Here is a 22,577-nt window from a genome sequence, read left to right as displayed (position 1 = left end):
TGTGTGTAAAGCTGCCTGAATCCATTTTAAGATATTAAACCTCACCTTGGTTGACACGCGCTCAAAGGCAAATCCACACAAATGCTTTTCATTTTCTTTCACCAGCTGGTTACATCAGTTGATGTCTGCATATAGACTCTCTGCAGATGTTCACACACCAGCTAGTATATTGTGTCTTCATGGACTTGTCCATGCCTGACAGCACAGACATACATACTCAATACTGTGGCAAGGGTTACAGTTTGCATGCATGAGTGGATGTTTGAAAAAAGGGGGAAAGTCAGCAAGTTTTGTTTCACTCTGTTGTCCTCTGAATTCATTAAATAAAAAAAATACCGAGACACTTTTTGTTTCCTCCCCCGTGCTCAGGTTGTTCTCGTAGTGGGAGTGGACACGGGAGCACATGGGCTTCCACGTTCCAATAATATGGTTAGCGGCACTGAAAACTCTAAATATTAACATGTGTGTGTTCACCCTGCAGCTATCAACTAAACGATTGGCTCCAGCTCCCCATGACATTGCACTGGATATGGAGGCGGTGCAGAGTACGACCACCCAGCTGACACCAAAATGTAGTATAGACAGAACCGACAGTCAGTGGACATACTTCTGCCTGTAACTTTCTGTTTTGTAGTACAAATTGACCTCAAGACCACGGTGCTTAAGTCACCCCCTGATGGCAGATAGCTCCTTAGTCAAACATAAAATGTATTTCCTTAAGAAACTAAATCTAGCTATTCTCTTTGATCATTATCTTTCCTCAATGAAATGTAAAATGCTGGTCAGACCAGAAATTATAATTCATGTAGGCATAAATCCTGATTTCTCCATGCAACCTCTTTCTCCATTGATCACAAACATACTCACTCATTTCTTTCCCACAAATAACCATTTATTCTTCACACAATTAATGAAAATTACATTTTATTGGAAGGGCACAGAAAGTCAAATAACACAGATAAATGTAGCTTGGAATAACTACTCAGTGCATGGCACATTCTCAGGGAGACGACCCAGTGTGAGTCTTTGGCTCTTTGCCTCTGGAGTGTTAAAGGCAGAAAGAGTGCTGAATTATTAAATGTTACAGTTGGCCAGCCAACTTGAGCCTTCATATTTCAAAATGTGGAGCAGTAAATTAACCTCGCTACAATGAGTGACAAACAATATTGTAAGTTGGGTGGTAGTAGTAGTATTTTTCAATTGATATATTTATCACAGGATACAGTGTCATGACCTCACCAGTGCAAAGGGATTTTTCTAAAAAGATCAGACATTTAGAAAGCAGTGTCCTTACTCAGAAAAAAATCAGTTAAGTAAACAACAAATAAACAATCATGAAACAAGTTACCAGTGCCATTGCTACCTTAAAAAGAAGTCTAGAATGCATGCCATTTTACTATGGAGGTTTCCAGATGACAGTTCCAGTGTCTCAGCTTTTGCAAACAATGCTGATATGTGTATATGTATCTGTGTGTGTGTGTGTTTGATTGTGTGTGTGAGTGTGAGAGAGCGCACGTATGTTAATTTGTGTAAGTGCGCAAGAGTGTGCTCTTCCTCCAGGCTGTGATACGCTGTCCGCTCAGTTGTGTTTCTGTGGCTTTGTCTTTCTGTTGCTGCCACCCTCTGCTTCCCCGCTGTCATCTGAGAGCTTTGTGTCTAATTTTTCAATCTGCATCTGGCTCCTTTGCTGTTAGGTTCAGAAGATTAGAAAAAAATCCTTATGAGCAAAATTGACACAGAAAATGTTCAACAGCAGCAATCATAAGTCGTCACCTCCAGCAGAAATGTTCACATTTAACATCAATAACTTGTTCTTGTATCGCCTATAAAGTAGTAAATATAACTAAGAGCGTGGCCAAATTCATTCATACATGACCTTTCAGGAGCAATGGTGACATTCTGACAGTAACCCATGGCAATGTACCAGGATAATGGTAAATATAAACAATAACTTCCATCATTTTATCATAGCGTAATCTAATGAATTATTAAGTGATTAATACTAAATACAATGATTTAAGTTGTTGTGATAAAACATACTTATACAAATACTTATTTGAGTATTCTGTATGGATAACTCTGGCCAGATTGTAGGAAAGATATAGTGTACATACTGTACTGTGTGCAAACTGAGCATGTAAGTTTGCACATACCTGTATAGATAAAGTTTAGAATTTAGAATGATACAGTTTATTTGTCATGATTTTCTAGTATAAATGTGCATCCTTTTATTATTTATCATTTTAAACAGCCATAGACTGAATTTTACGGAATGCAATACATCTTTTAATACTTTCTCAAGAGATCATATTTTTGACAGAAAAGTTCTCGTCCACAAAAGCTGATCATGGTTGGACATACCATTATTCAATAGACAACTGTTTGTGGAAGGAACATTTGGCCACAATGAGGCATGAGCTTTTCAAGTATTCTTGAAACAGAATTCCCTTGTTGGCCAGTTATAAAGAATTTAGCCTAGAATTGTGATGCCATGTGTTTAGTGTTTTGAAGGCCAGTACAAAAAAGGCTGGACAGCAACAATGGCCTGTTTACAGTCAGTTGTGGGTTCACAAATGTAATATTATAGAATGTATTGTAATAATGAGATGTTGTTCCTGTTGGTGTTCCATTTATGACATGTTTAAGCACTGCATCCAGACACAGGAAACCAATTCCCCAAGCAAAGCATCTGTTCTGTGTTTACGTTTATGTGACATTGGTGAATGCCTTAAGGCTGGCTGCCTGTGTACAAATTCTTGAATTACAAATTACTGCGCCTGACAATATATTAGAGTTCTATCACCTGGCTTAAAGCTAAATAAGCAGAAACTCACTCTTTATCTCTTCACCTTCAGTCAAGCATAAAATCACGTTTTGAATATGACGGAGCAGCACATTTAAATGACACATTTATTCAGTGTGATTCAGTGTGTACGTTTCTGTTATTAAAAACTCTTAACGATTAACTTTGGGAAACTTGGAAGAAACATGGTCACCGACTTATTGCACTCTTGCGGCTTCTTGCCAGCTTCCATTGCTATCAACTATAACATGAGTCTGAGATTTTACTTTTCATCATTTATCACATACATAATTGTTAGGACATCCACAAGTTTTCATCCAAAGGCAGCTTTAGAGGCTCACATTATATTAGCAGCAGAAATGGAGATCTAAACAAAAATAAGTACTCAACATGAGCAACTTTTGCAAGTTATTATTCATACATTTATTGCATGGTTGTTGCATACTTTAACTTTAAAGCATATATTCAACAAATTAAATGAATATAATTTTTCTTCATACTGTTGATGTCAGGCCAGAGCTCTGGTTGGATATCTGATGTTTGTCTGCCCCACCGTGCAGAGAGGTGTCTACCTCCTGGCCATATGGAGGCTCTTTGTCTGATCTGCGTATGTGGAGCTGCCAGAGGAGATGGACTGACTGACAGGAAGGTTCCGTTACTGCTCTCCGTGTTACATTAGAATTGCAAGAACGCGTTTGACTGGTAAATAGCTTTTTTCTAATAATAGACATTGTCAGAGTGGGTGGGACGGACATGTCACTCAGGTATTTCTCTTACAAATTAAACAGGACACATAATGAAGGTAAAGTGGTGACAGGAATAGGTTGCACTTCATTGCAGATTGATCCACTGAGACCGGAGTGCGAATCATTACTAATTACATTGTATACTACACCATGAATGGCAATTACTGTGCCTAGGCGATAACTGACAGGTAACAGGAACAGAAAAGCTGACAGCAGATTTGCTGTTGCAACTTAACTTTTTAAAAAAATCAATGACTTAATGGTTCCCATTTCCGATGTCTGTTCAGTAATGTGTTAAATGTGAATCTGCACTGCGTCCCAATATACTTTGGAGTATATTGGGACAAAATACATGCTTACCTTTACTACTTACAATAATGAATCAATAGACAAATTAGACGGCGCGAGAGAGTTCATACCTCCAGGCTCAACAACCCCCTTCAATATAAAATGTTAATATTTTTCGCTCTCATTTCATTGTTTTCACTGATTGCAAATTAATTCTACAGCAGGACTGTGGACTGTCGCTGGATCTATATCTCTAACTGTTTCAAATGTGTCTGAATGTGCACTGCTGTCTTAGTTTACTAAAATAAATGGCCTATTTTGCTGTTGTGCTATGTCCTGCTAACTGATAGGCAGCTATCTTCATATGTCAATTTCCTTTAGTTAGTTGTGCATTAGTATTACATCATTATTTAGTGATCTTGTTATAAGTGGAATAACAGTCCTCTATTCCACTGTATGAATGAGACTTTTTTCTCATAAAAAAGGCAAATATATGTATTTTTCAACATCTCTCAAATCGATTCTGTCTAAAAATGGCTTGCTGGCACTTAAAATGCAAGACAGCTGCTCAGTTACACAGTATTGCACTGCATTGAAATGAGATGAGATGCATTGTTTTGCTGTACCATCTGCCACCTGCAAACAGGTGTGACTCAATTCAATAATATGATGAAGGAGGCAGATATGCATAGGCTTGGTGGGGCACTGAATACCTCCTACAAAAGGTCACATTGACACACTGAACATTATATTTTAGCAGATTGGTTTCCTTTTTTAGACCCTAGGTGTGCAGGGCTAAATCTCATTTGACATCTTCTTGTGGCTTTCATCTTACAGAGAACAGTAATAAAGCTGCATTTTGGGGGAAAAGACCAAGCAGGGAGGGTGAAAGTGCCATATAGAATAGCTAAAAAAAGACATTTGCTCGGTTTGAATTTGGCACTTGTGTGATTGAGACTCTAGATCGGCACATCAGAACTAACTAGAGTTGCTTCAGGACTACATTAGAGTATTCCCGATACATTTCAAAGGCTGACCAAGTGCTTATTTCACTCACCATTGTGGCACTGTGGAATGGCAGCTCAGTCAGTGTGTTCACATGCACTCAGTACTCTGAGAATTAGTCTGTACTGCGAGGAAGGTAATATTTAAACTGTATACATGAACAGAATCAACAGGATTCTGCCGTCCTCCGGCTATACAGGATAAATACAGCCGAGGCCTCTCAGTGAAGAAATGCAAGCGAGGGCGTACTCAAAATAAGATGTTTACATGCTGTTCACATACATGGGGTATGCATACATGTTTGTGCCAATTTCAATCGTAGTTAAGTGTATACATCTACACATATAAAAAAAGTGTTTTGCCTTAATCACAGTGCAATCAAAGTTTTAAGGCAAGTGTCCCCATTGCTGTAAAAAAAGGAATTCAAGAGTGGGTACATCTATTATTACCACAGACTCAAGTGATGCTCACCTGTTGTGCCTCTAGTAGCTTTTTACTGTCCAGAGCTGAGTCCCCTGTCTGGTTGTGAAAGCATCCAGCTCCAGTCTACAGCAGGAGAGGAAAATAGCTCAGATAGCAAACATGGCTTGGGTATATTATGACAATGCATTCACAATAATAAGTATTCAAGCACATGTATCTCTGACTACTTCAACAACCAATGAATCTAATAAATTAAATGTCTTATTCTGGCAATGGCAATAATCTCTGCTGTTTATATGCAGTATGTACACTGATCTATCAGTATTACACTTCTCACGGAATTTTAGTTCTACGACTAGCGCTACCTTGTGGACTTCTTCTTCTAAGCGTTTCAGAATGTTTGGGTGCATCCAACCAAAAGCAATACAAAATGCTTATTTAGAAGTTTGGTAGATGGAAGAGAATGTTTACACACATTATAACGGTGTAGGTCAATCTAAATGCTAAAGCACGGTGTATGAAACGTCTACTTCAAACTGAAGTTGCGACTTGCAGGTTATACACGCTCACAGAAACTGTTGCTCCCGATTTCCTCCCAGTTCACTGAGTGAATAGGACAGGCAGTGACGTTTTCATGAGCAAAAACAATATCTCAGTCCCTGCTTCAAATATGTCTCCTCTTATATTGTCACAATGTTTCTCCCTTATGCTGAAGGGTTTTTACTATCCTGCCAAAATTATGTAATCAATTACTGGACACCAGTGAACATCAGTTTTGGCACAATTTCATTAAGGAACAATCTCATTGACACATTTTCAACAGAGGGTAATTTCCTCTCTGGATGCCATCCCTCTATGCGACCCTGTCTCCAGTGCTCCATCAGCTTGAATCTGTAATAATTCTTCATAGCCACTTGTCAAAAAGCCTAACAGGCCCTGTTTGTTTCAAATTCTCTTTGTTTTCTATTACCTCACAGGTGCTTGGATATTATAGTGGAAAGTCTGTGACTAGAAGCCCCCAAAATCTCTTAACACTGAGTTAGATAAATCAGTGATTTTCTCTTGTTCCTCCCTTAATAACTACTTTCAGGGAGTCAGCCAGCCACTTGACTAACTCAAACTCTCCACTGAGGCACTTCAGTACAAAACTGTTTGTTTGCACTTGGCAAGTGTAGTTCTGAGTCAAGCGCTCTCTGACATGAGTGGTTGAGTGGTTATATGTAAATGTTATCCTCTCTCGACCACTCTCCCACACAGATACAGTAAAACATGTTCTTAGTGAGAACTTAATCATTTTTAAATGTGCCGATTTATTTTAACTGCAGAATAATACATCACAAGCACTGATGACACTCTTTTCCATTTATTAATCTAAAGCGGCCTAAAGGAAAAGCGACTTGTCTGATTTGTGATGAGGGATTTAAGTGTGAATTCAGTGAAATGATCATTCTGATGGTTTCAGGCCCTGAGGTCACATGTAAGCTATTACAGTTTAATTAGTCTAAAAACTCACCTTTTCCATCTGGCACTCTGTAACCCCACCACTCTCTCGTCTCATTACTTCAGTGTTCATGGCTGATTTAGTAGCTGTGACAGTTCTCTGAACTTTAGAGATATCCTGTAAAATAAAGAGAAATTTAGCTTTAAATGGCTTTAAAACAAAAGATGGGGTAGAAGGTTATAGAAACAGCAGTGGGCCTAGAGTTAGTTAGTTAAGAGTTTAAGCTTTAAAATGATCAGGCATGAGTGAACACCACAGACATCACACTTATGGAGACATCTCCAAACTAATTCATAATCTCAGGTACAGAACATTTGGTGAATGTTTTTCTGAGTTTCTAAGCAAATGCAGGTCCCTTGACAGTTATTTCCCACTGTAGTGAGTATGATGCAGCTAGAGTGAGTATGGAGCAGAATATTTTCACACCTAATACCGCGAAAAGGAGCTGGTGCCTTCTACTTGACCTTCCTGAATACACTATCATCAACAATGAGGCACAAACCACTAAGTAGTTAACTAACATGCAAGTAAACACACATTCTTTAAATTTTATTTAATATAATCCCTCTCGTAATTAAGTTGAATTGAATCAATGTGGTAATTCAAATTCCAATGTGCAGTTTTTGACTTGTCAACGCAAAGCTATTCAGCTCCCTCGCCTGCAAACACAGTGGTGACGAAACTATGAAGCTGTCAAGCGTTCCTGCCCCCACTGACAATTTGGCTTGCCTGCATCTCTTACTTCACCATGCCCTCCTTCTCATCCACCTCCACCAAGCGAGGCGTAGGTTGGTTGGCAGCCATTCAGCGACTACAGACATCTCGGCAACATTACTATGTACACTATTCCACATATACAAGTGTCAATAAAACCATGCCACTTGATATTTAGGATAAAGTGCCCCCAGTGCTTCTCTCACACAACAACAAAGAACAGCATATGCACTACTGTTTCTATAGTTACCTTTGAGGGTTCCAAAGAAAGAGTTTTCTTTTCATAGAGAACTAATTCCAAGTCCAATGTACCCTAACTTCCATGATACACCAATGTAATTGAGCCTTGCTTCCCAAAGATACAGCATCACTGAAAATAAAAGCTGGCATAAATTATTTGGACTGCATTTTGATTTACACGTTATTATTCTGAACAACCTTTCATGTTTGCCCAACTGTTTTATCCGGTAGTAATTATTTCCTCGCCTATTCCTCTTTAGAGGGTGATACTGAGTGCATCAGATTGACAAATAGCCACTTGAAAAGGAGGTAATCATTGGCTCACACTTAAATTCATATCCAGGACACTGCATTATGTGTGCTGAGATGTGCGGCGAGTTGAATACTTATATTACTTACTAATATTTTTTATATAATCCATCATGTCAGTACGCTGAGAATTACACTCTGAGAGGGATTTTACAACAATATCGTAACACGGACATTAGACTGTGCGCAATATACATTTGTTGCTGTGATTCTGTCCTAACCTGGACATTATCAACTTTTTGGCCAATTTTCCACTTTACTCCTTTAACATGTATGTGCTTTTACCCTCTTACACACCTGGATCAACACAGAACAAAGTACAAAGGTAATCAATTGAGCAACATCTGTGTGTCAAAGCCAGGACAGATGCATCTGACCACTTAGAATAGAGAGGAGTGAGCCTGAACATCGAAATAATTGGATAACAGTGCTGTTAGAATCTCTAAGGTAACCCAAAGCAGAAACAAAACTGAATCATAGTCACATACTTAGGGAAAAACTGCAAAGTCAAGGTGTGATGAAAGAGAGTCATGATGTTTCTGTGATGCAGTTCACAAACCTTCTTCACCCATAACCTCTGATATACCTACTTCAACAGGATGATCTATGTTAAAATTGTTAATTGATGCTTTTTGTGAAATGATCACAAACAAACTGTACAAGTAAATTACAATAGCAGTGGGACTAGGATTCCAGATGGGCGAGAGGAATATTGAATTACCTTGGCATGTGGCTGCTGAAAGGTGACTCTGGAGCTGTTGATGAGTGATGAGTATCTGAACAAGTGCGTGGGGGAGGTGGGAAATCTGTGACTGCTGCCGGGCTGGTTGTGCAGGACAGCTGAGAAGCAGATGTGAACTGTGTCCTTCAACGCTTTCAGTTGAGACTCCTGTCCCCAAACAAGATTACACATAAGAACATTTTTGAATCTCTCCATCCATTCAATCATCCATCCATCCACCCACACAGAAATGTATCTAAACAGAAAGTTCCAGGAGATAATGTTTTAAAGTGACTTTGGAACAGCTTGGAGGCATTGCTAGGCACAATGTGGAAGGGAAATCATCAGAGTAATATAATTCTCTCTTTTAATCAATGATAAAATATGAATAATAACACAGAGAATTAGGGGTTTAATTGGTATTTTTAGTGGCTTCTGACACGGTTCACCCAATAAATGTTAATAACCCAAGGCTGGCTTTTCCTCTAATCGGTTTCCTTCCCGTTTTTATTATGTGTCTTGAACTCGCCCCCAGCGACAGTCTCTGACAGTAACTGCATATAAAAATAACATCACACCACTTGAACAGCATCTGTTGCATACATTCAACCTTCTCTACTGAAACATTTTCGAAAGGCAGCAAATGCACTCTCATACATTTTTGAAAATGTGAAATCTGTTGCGTGGAAACATTTATTGAGTTATTGCACCCTCATCCTCCAACATTGAAAACCTCTATAAAACAGGATTTTTGCCAAAGAAATGTGACATCAAATTTCATTCCATAATAATTCAAGTGCTACTTTTCTCTTCAGCTCCCTGAAGCTGATTTGCTACAAACAACTGTCAAATAAAAAAACGCACCAAAATATCACATTCCATCAGTGCTAGATAGAAAATAGCTGTACATTAGTGGAATTAATTTTTCTTGTTCCTCACCTTGTCAAGTGCAGTTTTCTCCAGTTCTTCCTTGGCTATAGTTAACTTGTGCTCCAAGTCCAATAGCTGCTGCCCCTGCAGAAAGGCAGGCAAACATTTCAGGCTTCTTATAACTTTGCAGACAAGGCATTTCTCCCTGCTTACTCTCTACCAATGTCATCAATAACTGGCTTGACTGTTTAAATATGTTATGTAGCACATAAAAACATAAATATATAGGTTAGGCAATGTACAATATATTTTTTGCTTGTAGGACTTAAACCCCCTCCCGTGTTTGACACCGAGACAGCAGTAGTCTCATGTATCAGGATTCATTATTCCTGACCACTGAGATACAACTGTTGTGATGTTCACTTTGCAGAACCGTTTGGAGTTGATACATCGCACTGTATTTTTCATCTAAATCTACTTGCAGTAAATTGGCAAAAGACCGTGCTTGCAAAAATTTGAACACCGCAATTCAGGAAAAGAGCATGGAATAATAGAAAAGAAGTGACAAACTGCATTAAATGTATGAGTGCAGAAAAACTTAATAGAAAATCTAAATAGCAGAAATGTTCTTTATGCAGAAATATATTTGACCTGTACTGATTCCTCTGAATTGGATAAAGCAGAGACTCCTCTTGGTCAATTTAGAGTTATTTCTGAAACGTAAAGTGAGTTTTATAAAAGGCCTCATGGAGCCTCTACTTATACCAGAATGTAACCCTCATTCCTTCCATTTAATTTTTCATCACAAATTGTAATTTACTTGGTCCCTAAAGTGAGAGTTATATTTTTTTCATGATTGTATTTCTTGTGCACATTGAGCACCGGACATTAAAGACCAGTAATTGTAGGAGATTTCCTCTTATCGTTCTGTATAAAAGAAAATCCTAAAAATAAAGCTTACAGCATAACACACACTGGTTAAGTGTTTCTTCAGTTATAATTTAAATATAACATCACAAGGGAAGATGCTTGTGTTGCTGTCAGTTGCCCCAGATTTTCTGTTTTAGTTAGTGGAAAGTAAATGAAGCAGCCATGACAGAACTGCAGGGGACTGATTCTTGCGGGAGTGTGATTAAAAATAATGTCCCAGGCAAGCTTCTATTTTCATGTATCCTGCAAAAAACACATAAATAGTAAAAACTAATTTCCTGAGGTTGAATTGTTGACTGCTTTACTGAATAATGTATTCGTATTGCATGGCAGACAGCATCATGCATATGGAAAATGATTGGGACCCCGTGTGGATGAAAAGTTTAATTTGGAAGCCCTGAGGTGACCAAACCCCTTAATGAACAGAGTTACAGCCCTTGGTTTAATTTTCATCCAGCACTGAACACACCCACAAAAAACTTTTCCTGTGAATTAGCCAATTTAATTCTCTTTGAAGATCAACATAGGTTTAAGAAGAGTCTGCAGAGATAAATCCATCAGCTTGAAGGGGGGGAACCTATATTGAGAGCAGAATTTGAATGCAGTCCGTGTAAAACCGGCCTTGTTGACGGACTTTGTGCTATCATGTTTTATTGTGTGTCTTTTACTGGCCTCTAAAAATGATATATAGCAGGGGCTTACATTCTGAAACATCCAAGGTCAGCTATGCTACCAAACAATCTCCACTGTGGAAAAGTGAGGGAAATGTCTGACAGAGCTTCTGATGCTGCTACGAAGGTTTCAGGGAGTTTTATTGAATTAGGTGGTTGCTATGACAAATTTTGTCTCATTTGGGGTTGATTTTTTGCTAGCAGAGTGGCAATTTACTGTCAAATATGTCTGTGATTTTTACCACTCGGCTAATGTGATGTGTACGTTTTTCCTTGATAGTTGCGTTTGACTGCAATGACAGTCAAGGACAATGCTATGCTAAATTCACCACTATCCATTTTCAAAGAATCAGATCTTTCTCTTGGAAGTTCCTTTTTCTTTTTAAGTGAGTTTGAGACTATCGCACAAAGTCATACATTGCTGTCGGGCTGGGCTCAAGAGGGAATGCGAGGCAATAATGTTTGAGGAACAGTTCTTTAATCATGGACACAAAGGCTGTTATGTAATCTCTCTCAAATGGCATATGAAAGGCATAAGTATCCATTGAATATATGTATGAATTACTTTGAAAAAGCCAGAATCTTTTGGGCACAGGTCAACTTGAGTTTGCTCTGTAGGGAGTTGATTGATATGGTCCCAGTCTATCACAAAAACATTCAACTTTAGTTGCAGGCATTTCTTAATATTCCAATAATCAATTCCACGTCACTCGACAATGATAGGGACATTTCATCACACCCTATCAATGTCCCAGCTGATATGACATCTCCATCTGAGGCAATATGTGTTCCAACCCACACCTTGTTGATGTTTGAGAAGAAGTGAAAGTCTGCGTGGGCAAATCGTGTAATTAAGCTGACTTTCAATCTACCCCAAGGCCATAATCATGGCTAGCAGCCAGTAGGTACATAAACACTGCATGTTTGCCTAGTTTGTCCATCTTGCACAACTTACTACCACTGACCTTTATCGCTTTTACAATCACACAACTCAAATAAATGCAGCTGGTGTGTGCAGCTGGCTCAGGATGGTAGGACCGTGGGAAGGTTCACAGTTCGATTACAGGCTCCTCCTAGAGAGCCTGTCAAAGTGTTGCAGTTGAAAGGTTCGAACCTCACTGTTCCTGATGTGCAGGTTGATACCTTGCATGCCATCAGTGTAAGAATGTGTGAAAGTGAGGTCATTGTAAAGCACTTTGGATAAAAGTGCCATATAAGAACAGGGGAGGGGGTTCAGGTCAGTGTTGAGCTGAGCTAAATCAGCATCATCATCATTATTAATTGATGAAGTCAGATAAAAGAAAGTTAACTACCTCTGTTCTGAATAGTAATCATATTAGGTGTGAGATTTAACATAAAATAAAAGCGGTGAGTGAAAGAAAGATTTAACAACTGAATAAGCCCTACATCCTTATCGATTTTTCTCCTAAAGGATCTGAGAGGCTGTGTGTGTGTATTTTTTTGTGTTTCTGTAAGCATGTATGCGTATAGCAGTATAGATTGTAGTAGAGAGTCATTACAACCATTACATAGAACATCATCAAAGGACGGTCCTCTGAGGACTGCAGCCACTGACCCAGAAATGCTGACTTTCAGGGTTAGCACCTCCAAGTCCAAAGCTCCATATATCTGTGCCAAGTCCATTACAAACGTGTGGGTCAGCGAGGTACAAGCTTTTCTGCTAGGAATGCAACTACATCAAGCCATCTTTTAACTTCTTCCTTTCCATGGAGAAGGCAGCTCTAGGCAGAATTTCAAAAGTGCCGTGACAGAGAAGAAGATGTGAAGGCACGAATAAGACTCCTCTGCTAAAAATACTGTCTTAGAGGGAAAGACTGGGCGAGCAGCGATTCATTCCACCAATGTTTTGAATGCAGTGACTGAGGGAGTAAAGGGAAACCTGTCGGTGCTCAGTCTTGAGAGAGAAATACCACAACTGTGTGGTCTGGATTCAGTCATTTTTGATTGGCCTTCAAACCTGAGGGCAATTTATGAAGAAAACACTTGAGAACCTACTTTTCTGACCATTTAGGCATCTTCATTTTGATCTTGTCAGAACAGAACTTTATTACTCATAACCCTGTATACATATCCCCGTTATTGCCATAAATGTAATTTCAATAAAATGTTGTTTATCATTGTGTTATGTCTTTATTGTTACAAGGTTGTTGTGATTCAGACGTTAGGTATTGTCACACTGTGTTGGAAAATGCACTTTGATTTGATACAACCCATATAAACTAAATTGCCTCCCAGTCAATGTGCCTTGATTGACGTTTCCCCTGTGAGGCTAATGACATTTCTCTATCTCAACTTCCTGCTCCCCATTTCCCACTTGGCATTTGATCACAATATATGGGGAATAGAGATGAGTTTTCAGGAATAGCCAGTGAGTTAATGATGCATTTCCGTCTGACCTTTCCATTTCCAGACACACGGCATCTACCGTTGACGACTTTAACGTCCGATACTTCATCTCGAATCTTTTACAAGACAACGTGCGTAATCAAATTAGCCTTACTTCAGCAACCATAAATCACCAAAGACTGTAATGTCTGAAATGTCCACACTAAATGTTTGGTGACATTGAGCAATAAGGTTGTTTTGGGTGAGTGACTGATGCAATTTAGAGACAACGATTTAAGGCCAGTGACATCAAGCAAACAAGTCAATGCATCCATCATTCACAGGCTAGAAATAGAACAAGGAAAGGGACATCCTTGGACATATATTCAGTCATTGGGCTGGAGGCATAAAATTCACTTGGTGAGGATTGAGTATTTTTTATTCACTTCTGTTATTTCCCTGTGTGACAAGCATTGGAAATGATGGGTCAGAACATGCATTGTGAAATCACATAACTAGGCAATGTGGCAGAAATGTCAACTGACATTCCTCAGACTAAACAGTGCAAACAAGTCCATAAAGGTCAGCTCTTGTACCGGTAAATGCCAATAAGTATTACGTGATTACTCAGATCTAAGAACACTTTGTCCTCTCAATACAAGGAGAAAGTGCTTTTCCATATATGGGTGGGCATTCGTCCGGCGCATTTTCATTTTTGCCACTTTTTCTATTGCTTTTATAGAGAAAATATACAAAGAGCTAGAAGATAAAGCCTTATTAAAAGTGCTCCAAACTAAATTGTAGCAATACATGGGGTAATTTCTGATTTTTGGATTGAACTCTGCCAAATATAATCTACTGCATAATTCCTTGTCGAATTCATCCAAAGCTGTTTAAATCTTTTATCATTATATCCCCAAAGATTGTAAATAATGGGTTGGATCTTCCAGAAGGAGAGAAAGAGGAAAAAGACACAAACGAATGTGAAATCAGATTCACTTTGCAAGCTGCAGTCTTGTAATTGCAAAATGAATCAATTGTAGTTCTCAGTGGTGATCATCCTTTCAAGGTGGTCAGAAGTACCTGTTTACCCTTGGTCTGGAACTTGTACAAAGCAACCCTCTTCAGTTCGAGCTTACCTTAAAAATTAAATCCTTTTTCCCGTACCGCAGTTCTTTCAGTTGAGCCTGGATTTTTTTGGACTGCAAGGAGAAGATAAGGAAATAAGTGTTAGCTTATTCAAATAGGGAAATTGGTTTTAGATCACGTAGCAGGATTCTGTCGGCTGCAGCAGAAGACTCCTTTGTGAGTGTTCCCTGGGCAAGGCAGTGGCTTAAAGGAAGGCTGTACTGAGAGGAAGAAAATATCAAATCTCCCCTTCACTGAACTGCAAAGTACACACAATGATGCAGTCATGCACTGGCTTACTGCCCACCGCCTAAACCTGAATTCTTACTCCCACGACACACACAGTTGCCACCACCATCACCACACACACGCAGGTCCTTAGGACTGTGATCGTACACCACACATACACATACAAACAAGACAGAGCAGTCTTAAACCACTATTCTAATACACACACACATCTACGAGTGACCAACTCTGACTAGCTTTCATTCTTTTGCTCCATATCAGTGGCCACATGAAAGACAGAGGCAACCTGTCAGAAAGCAGCATACACAACCATCCTCAAAGCTGTGTATGATGTGAGCATTAACACTGAATGCCTCTGCACCCAAATTCTGCAGCCATAAATGCACATCTCTCTCTCTCTCTCTCTCTCTCTCTCTCTCTCTCTCTCTCTCTCTCTCTCTCTATCTGTCTATCTATCTATCCCTTTCTTTGACAAAGATAGTAAAAGAATGTGATATGACATTTGATTTTTTGCCAGGACGCAGTAAATCGCGTGCTGAGGGACAAATTCACTTCAAAGGACTGTGTGCACTTGAGAACTTGCTTCTTTTTTTATCAGATTGCTTGTCTTGTTATGTCTCTTCCCAGGGTGCCTCCATGTCCCAAGACACTGATGCCTGGCTGCTGTAACTGGATTCAAAAATTGCATCCTGGGGCTTTTCGTTGAAACTCATTACACAAACACTGCAAAAACTTTAAAACTCCAATTAGCAGAGTCATTTCATCTTAGATTAAGTACTTTTCTTGTGCCTAGGCCATAGAATAAATTGTAGGCAAGTAAAATGCATTTGTAAGAGCTAAGCAGTGCTTTGTGGAAAATTAATTAATCATATAAAGAGGCTGCAGTCACACACTAGGGAGCATTAGCATCTGAATGCAAAAATACAAATCTGTAAATGCTGCTTGTTGAAGTATTGCTTACTAGTCATGAACATTTACTGTTAGATGAAAGAAAGTGTATTTGACTCATTGGAAGGCTCTTTACCAATTTTTAAATTACTCACAAATGCATTGGAATTCATTCTTCATCTTACAAAATCTAATAATCAGTACAGTGTAGAATTGACAGCATGTCCACATTCAGGCAGCGAGTCTTAATTTCCAAGTAATATGTTTTTAAATTTCTATTGTATTTCCATATTGAACGGGTATTCATATGATCTACACTTCTTTTAGGTTAATCTGATGAAAATCAATAAAGATACACTCACATGTTAATGTTAATTAATGTGCATTGGCCCTGTACATAAATAGTGCAACACATACAAGCTCAAATACTGATACTATGCTCATTAATTTACCAAAATGTAACTTAAGTCACGTAAATAAATTTAGCTTAAATTGTTAATTGGTATTGACAAAATCTTGATGAGAAATAATTGATTTCACATTGGCAAAGAATGAATGTATTTTGTAAATGTTGTCAATGCACATCAGTTTATTATAAAGTAAGTCATTCAATTGTGAGAACATGGTGCCCTTTATTATACATACGTAGATGACATATGGGGAACATTGAACACATTTTGCAACCTTGTGTGAATTGTTGATGGTAGGTGAAAAAACATCCCGACCTGTCTGACATATAACATTTAGAGAGCATCACCGACCTGCTGTATTTCCTCCCACATTTTAAAGCAATTGCCCTATTTGTGAGGTGTGTCTGATTGGTTGAATCACTAAAGCTGTGGAAAAGCAATGACACGCTGCCAAACAAAATTTAGTAACTGAAGGTGGTACTCATTTGTCATTTCTGTCAAGGAGATCTGATACAGTATAGTCAAGCAGATTAGTGGCTAAAATAGAACCATGTAGCAATGCTTTTGTTTTACTCAAATGATCTGCTTTTTAAATGCTGCCTGCATGCACAAATTTAATCATGTTGTCATCATCATACAGTACATCGCCCATGCTGAGAGCAAGGAACCACTTATTATCAAAGTAACTACATGTCAAACAAACAGAAATGCTTCTTTCATTTCCTAAGGCTCACACAATTCCTCTTCCTGGAGTTTTCTTCATATCAAACCTAAAAACATCACCATTTGTAACCTATTATCTAAATGTAACAATGTAAGAAGTAGCCTATCCCCAATCTGTACAGTATGTACAAGGATTGATTGAAAAATTATAAACCTTGAAGTTTTTGAGTTGTTGCTATTATTGTCTTGACATACTTCTGCTGGTGATACTAAAAGGATTTTATCCCAGTGTTATGGCTGTTCAGAAAATTCTTCGCAGCTGATATGACATGGCCATCTGAGGCCAACCAGGTACCAGCTAAGCCCCTTCATGTTTGGGAAGAGGTGACAGTCTGAAGGGGTAAAATCAGGTGAGTGTGATGAGTGCTTCACTAGTTTGAAGTCACAAACCTGCCAAGTGCAAAAAGGTGATCATTAAATGTTGGCCACGTTTGATACTCTCATCCATCAGTATGATCACTGGGCTGAAATGAATATTGCTGATTTCCCAAAACACATACAGCCGATGCTCACTTTGATACGTGTTTGGCTCCGAAATATTCAGGAACTACCCTGTATCCGACACGCCTGTAACTTATACTACATCAGATTATTGTTCTACTCTTAAACCGGATACTTTTTCTTTTTCTTAAGATAAATCAAAGTTGAGCACAGAATAAACTCACACACACATTCCGGGTCTATTAATGACTGAAGTAATTAAAATGACTGACACTTCATTATCAAATAATACTGATCTTATTCTCAGATCATTAATCACCCCAAAATATGCACAATGATGAAAGCATGTGTCACAGAGCTAAATCCCTCTAAAATTAATTACACAAGGCCATTTACCTACAAATCAAGCATTACAGAAAATCCCTTCAAACCGAGTATGTTATGTCATTTGCGTGGGCTTCATGTTACAAGATATTTGATGATGAAAGGATGATGGGTAGTTCTACTGTTTATTCCAGACCTCCGACGCAGAAGTGCGACAAGACAACATCCAAATGATGGCTGTGCAACCACATCACAAATCTGACAAATCAAATGTGAACTACAATCCATGCTCTTGAGAAATCACATGAACAGGAGCTGCAGTCTGCAAGATTGTGGTGTGGGAAATGTGGAGGAAATCTGAATGACTACCTCTACCCCTCTGTGCCTGCCTCTACCAATCCTACTCAACAATATCAAACATGATTGGCAACTGATGTAGTGCTGAATGGGGATTGTTTTTTCCCTCCCTAAAAAATATCAGATTCCACCTTAAGGTTGTCACAGTCAATTTGAAGGTTGTATTCCCATTAAGAAGTATTGAAGTACACAAAAAGTCACATAATGTAGTCTTAACCTCTATATTGGCACATATTTTTCTGGCAACATTTACTCCTCAGTGGATATCATCATCTGCTTTATAAAGGTTACACACACACACACACACACACACACACACACACACACACACACACACACACACACACAGTTATACAGTCACCAAATGGCCACACTTCCATCTGTACTATCTGCATTATTTTAATTAATTTATGTCAGGTCCTTACATTTTTGTAATTGCTGATTTAGTCAAGTAGTAACATAACTTGGACTAAGAGCATTATAGCTTCATCCTACCTCTAAAACCGAGATAAGCTGGTTACAAGTCTAAGCAGCTTTGTGAATACTGGGATTTCAAAACAGCTTTCACCACAACATAAACTATATAAAGCAAAGGTACAGCTTACCACTCGAAAAATATATTTTTGCTTTTATTTTTCGGTTCTAGAACCACATATCAAAGCCTTGATACATCCAAAGCAGTTTGCGCAGGCTCATTCAAATGGTGAAATGAAAAGATGGAGAGAAGAATCCCAACTGCTAAGCAACAAACAAACCTGTAATAGAATATTATTACAGGCAATTATGTGCTCTAAGTGTTCTGTTTGTTTCTACTACCCGTAATTTCAGCGTTATTGCAGACGCAACCTGTGACACTTTACCCTTGAAGCAAAATAGCTTTCCTGGATGAAGCTATGGATGGATGTTCCTCTCCCTGATTAACTACAAATTGTATAGTCTTTAGATGAAATTGAAGTCAGTTACTTAAGCCTCCCAACCCTAGAGGTCAACGGCCTTCATAATAACTCTGCAGAAATAGAGTTATCATCAATAATCAGATCGGCAGTCCACCTGGCATGAGAGCATGAGAGACTAAATGAGAATAAGATGTCTTTACCCTCAACAAACACAGGGGTGACTGGATATTTTCATCTACCATTCGGAGCAGTCACTGTTGTGGCATATTAGCCACAGACCAGCAACTTCAGTTATGACCTCTTCATAGCCTTTATTGACATTTTAAACTGCAGTATTGTTCCCTGTGGAGTTTTCCTGGAACAAGAAATATTCAGTGGTTCTCACCAAACAGACTGTGACTTTTGAATGTTTTGAAACCAGGGCAAATACTGGCTGATGTTCTTCTACTGCTGGGTCATTACTGCCACCAAATGTCAGTACATGGAACCGTGTCAAGTTGCTGTGCATGTCCATTTGTTTGGTAGATTCAGGCCTGGATTTAACTTGAAATTAACCACAAATTCGCTTGTGTACACTGTTACTTTGCGAGTGTCATCACTCTGCATACTAAAATACAATTTAAAATATAGAATAAATAGTCATCCCTCATTGGCCAGCCAACTTTTTCAAACAACAATTTTTTCTGGTTGCCATCACCAAAACAGTGCTACCCCCCAAGATTTTGGTAGGTATGGCATCCTGCAAACACATATTGATCATTATTCTTTACACTACCAGCACATTGGACAAATGCAAGGTGCTCATGGCAAACATGAGTCATACACGTATAAGTAGTTAACTTTAAGCATAATGCTGGCTACACACACACTTCTTTATGGTATACCAACTTCTTTTAACAGCCCATCCAGGCCCGATTAGCAGCTGATATGATGTTTCCAGTTGAAGTAATAATGTCCGACAAACATCAAAAGAAGAAGCATTGTATGATTAAAGGATATAATAGTAATCTCTTAAGAACAGAATGTAGATTGTTTACTCTTCTGTTACTATCTACAGTGTACATCACATGGATTTTACTGAGTGCCCTCAGCACCCTGTAGAATAGGGACTTGATTATTACTAGTGGTCAAAAACACTGCAGAGTATTTTCAAACTAGATGAGCAAGGGACTGTTCTGGATGCCTATGTTGCATCATTACCTGTTAGGATGTGATGATGGATTGAACAAGTTTAGAGTGAAGAGCCAGTGCTGTTTGGGGGATTTGAAGTGGGAATCTTTGTCTTCTGTCTCAATAGACTTTTTACAAGCAATTCAAGGACAGCAGTCGTGGATTTCAGGATCAATAAAACAAGGTCTTACACATCAGGAACCAAGAGATTTGTGGATTTCTAAGCTGTGTGCATATGCTGTAACAATGGTCCATTCTGTAGTTCAGACCATCTTTGCTGACACTTCCAAACCAACAACATCAAGGTCCAAGTCAGAATGATCTGCCTAGGGAACATCAGCTCCCCTCTACGACACATGTCTACACTTGAAAATACAAACTACAAACAATAGACCAGTCACCTGACAACCTTGGTAACATCCTCTCTAAGAACATTATTGATCAAAACAAGCCTTAGACGCCTCAGGTGAAGGAAGAATCTCTATCTCTGCACCAACGTTGCCATATGTCGAGTTGTCTGCATCACCCTTCCCTTCCGTGTCATAAAAATTTCAAGTTATTATAATTTTGCAAGCATAAATGCTTAGAATCACCAGCTGCATGGGGATTGAGTGCAAAGAGTCAGGGGGAAGACGAGAGCAGCAGTTCAAAGCTTAGCTCAAAGATTGATAAATGTGAACCTGGTGGACACTGCTAATACAACAGCTAGTGGCAGAGCTGGAGTTGAAGAAAGGCAAAGAGTGTGAGAGCTAAAATGACAGAGTGAATTTACTCAGAACTGCACAGAGTACAGCTTGGGTCAGATCTATAGCCATCAAAGAACTCGGTGAGAGAGAAAGAAGTTAAGTTGTTCTGAAATTCACAGGACAGCAAACAGCAGAGACACCGGTGTGTGTCTGTGTCTGTCTGTGTGTATGAGAGAAAGAAAGGCATGACTTCAGAGGGGAATCTTACACTACATGCCACCAATAATTTCTGTTATTCTAATTTCTGTAAATGACTTTTCTCTGCGTTCAAAGAATAGAAAAAAAGGTTTATCCATTCACTTTAAATGTAGCTCACTATTGAACAAAATGTCTCAAAACTATTGCAACCATATTGCATGAACAAAGAACATTCATCAAAGAACAAGGAATTGTTTACTTTTTATATTTATCACATAAAAGCATTATAATACTGAATGTATTAATTGAAACGTCTTACCTCTTCTGCATATGTATCACAAAGTTTGTTTCCTGACAGCAGTTTATTTTTCAAGCTCTTGTTCTGAAATGGAAAATAGAAAACAGTTTGACACCCTATTATCTCAAGATTTGTTTACATTTTTACATAAACATACAGTCAGAGAAAACTATTGGAGGACATCCGTGTCAGTGCTTCACCAATTATGGACAAACTAGAAACAAAGCAGTGCATTCTATTGACCTTAAACTGAGGAAAAGTTAATAGTGCCCTGCCCAAGGACCTGAGGCTTCACTTGTGGCCATACAGGTCAGGAATGTAACACAGGGTCCGATCTCACCAAACTCTAAATATAATCAGGAAACCCCTAAAAATGCTCTTGCTGGCAGCCAGTGGACACGTACCAAAATACAACTACATTCTGCACTGTAGCTTCCCTAACAATAGTGTGAATGAAAGGAACACAGTTCCTTATATTAATCCACAAACTGCTTCTCCTAAGACAGCCAAATGGCATGACAGGAGCTGCTCAAATGAATAAAATAAGTAAAATCATGTGCAGGCTATTAATGAATTTGAAGAAGGAAGTGAATGCTTTGTGAAGATATTTAAAACTAGATGGGGATATCTCAAATGATTACCGAAGTAAAACAATGAAACAAGATAAATAAAAACAAACAAATGTAAAACATAATGCTCCATATAACATTGAGTGTGTGTGTGTGTGTGTGAGAGAGAGAGAGAGAGAGAGAGAGAGAGAGAGAGAGAGAGAGAGAGAGAGAGAGAGAGAGAGAGAAAGCAAGAGAGTGGTTTAGTGTGACAGACACATGGGGGTAAAGGAGAGATGTTAAACATGTTAAAATTGAAAATCCTGTCATCATATTAAACGTACACCACAGGTAAAAAAAAAAAAAAACCCCACTAAATATACAGTGCTTACGATATCAAAAAACAAAACAAAAAACAGGAGTTGAGTAAGTGTGTGTCTTAAACATACAGAGTTAAGGACACCTTTAAGTGGTCCCACTCCATTGGATACTGACAGGAAACCACTGTTCCGTAACTAAGCTTGGACCTCCTCTGTTCTATCCAAAGAAACACATGTAGTTAGATTTAACTTCATAGAAGCAACCAGTTAAGATTTGTTAGGCCTTTTTTATTGACTCAACAACACATTTACAATTGCTAATGAATTCATCAATATCCTAATTACCTTGTTGAGTGTCTGTTGTTAAAACATTT

The 22,577-nt window shown here is 38.6% G+C and overlaps 1 protein-coding gene across 1 annotated transcript in view; it reads right to left on the bottom strand.

Annotated features, from left to right (window-relative positions):
* Positions 1 to 1,579: 1,579 nt before the first annotated feature.
* The window catches only part of luzp2 (leucine zipper protein 2), a 49,285-nt gene continuing 28,287 nt past the window's right edge, over positions 1,580 to 22,577 (bottom strand). The window contains exons 6-12 of the mRNA XM_076155967.1: positions 21,357 to 21,419; positions 14,707 to 14,769; positions 9,690 to 9,764; positions 8,751 to 8,918; positions 6,779 to 6,883; positions 5,314 to 5,388; positions 1,580 to 1,687 (exon numbers count right to left, since the gene is read on the bottom strand). Coding sequence (XP_076012082.1) covers positions 1,580 to 1,687; positions 5,314 to 5,388; positions 6,779 to 6,883; positions 8,751 to 8,918; positions 9,690 to 9,764; positions 14,707 to 14,769; positions 21,357 to 21,419 — 657 coding nt within the window. The remainder of the gene's footprint in view (positions 1,688 to 5,313; positions 5,389 to 6,778; positions 6,884 to 8,750; positions 8,919 to 9,689; positions 9,765 to 14,706; positions 14,770 to 21,356; positions 21,420 to 22,577) is intronic.

This window comes from Genypterus blacodes, unplaced genomic scaffold (assembly GCF_046128005.1).
Source record: "Genypterus blacodes isolate CSIRO-AG114 ecotype Tasmania unplaced genomic scaffold, CSIRO-AGI_Gbla_v1 ptg000067l_1, whole genome shotgun sequence".
Lineage (NCBI taxonomy): Eukaryota > Metazoa > Chordata > Actinopteri > Ophidiiformes > Ophidiidae > Genypterus > Genypterus blacodes.
The sequence above is the reverse complement of the archived record's forward strand: the minus strand, read 5'-3'. Positions and strand labels throughout refer to the sequence as shown.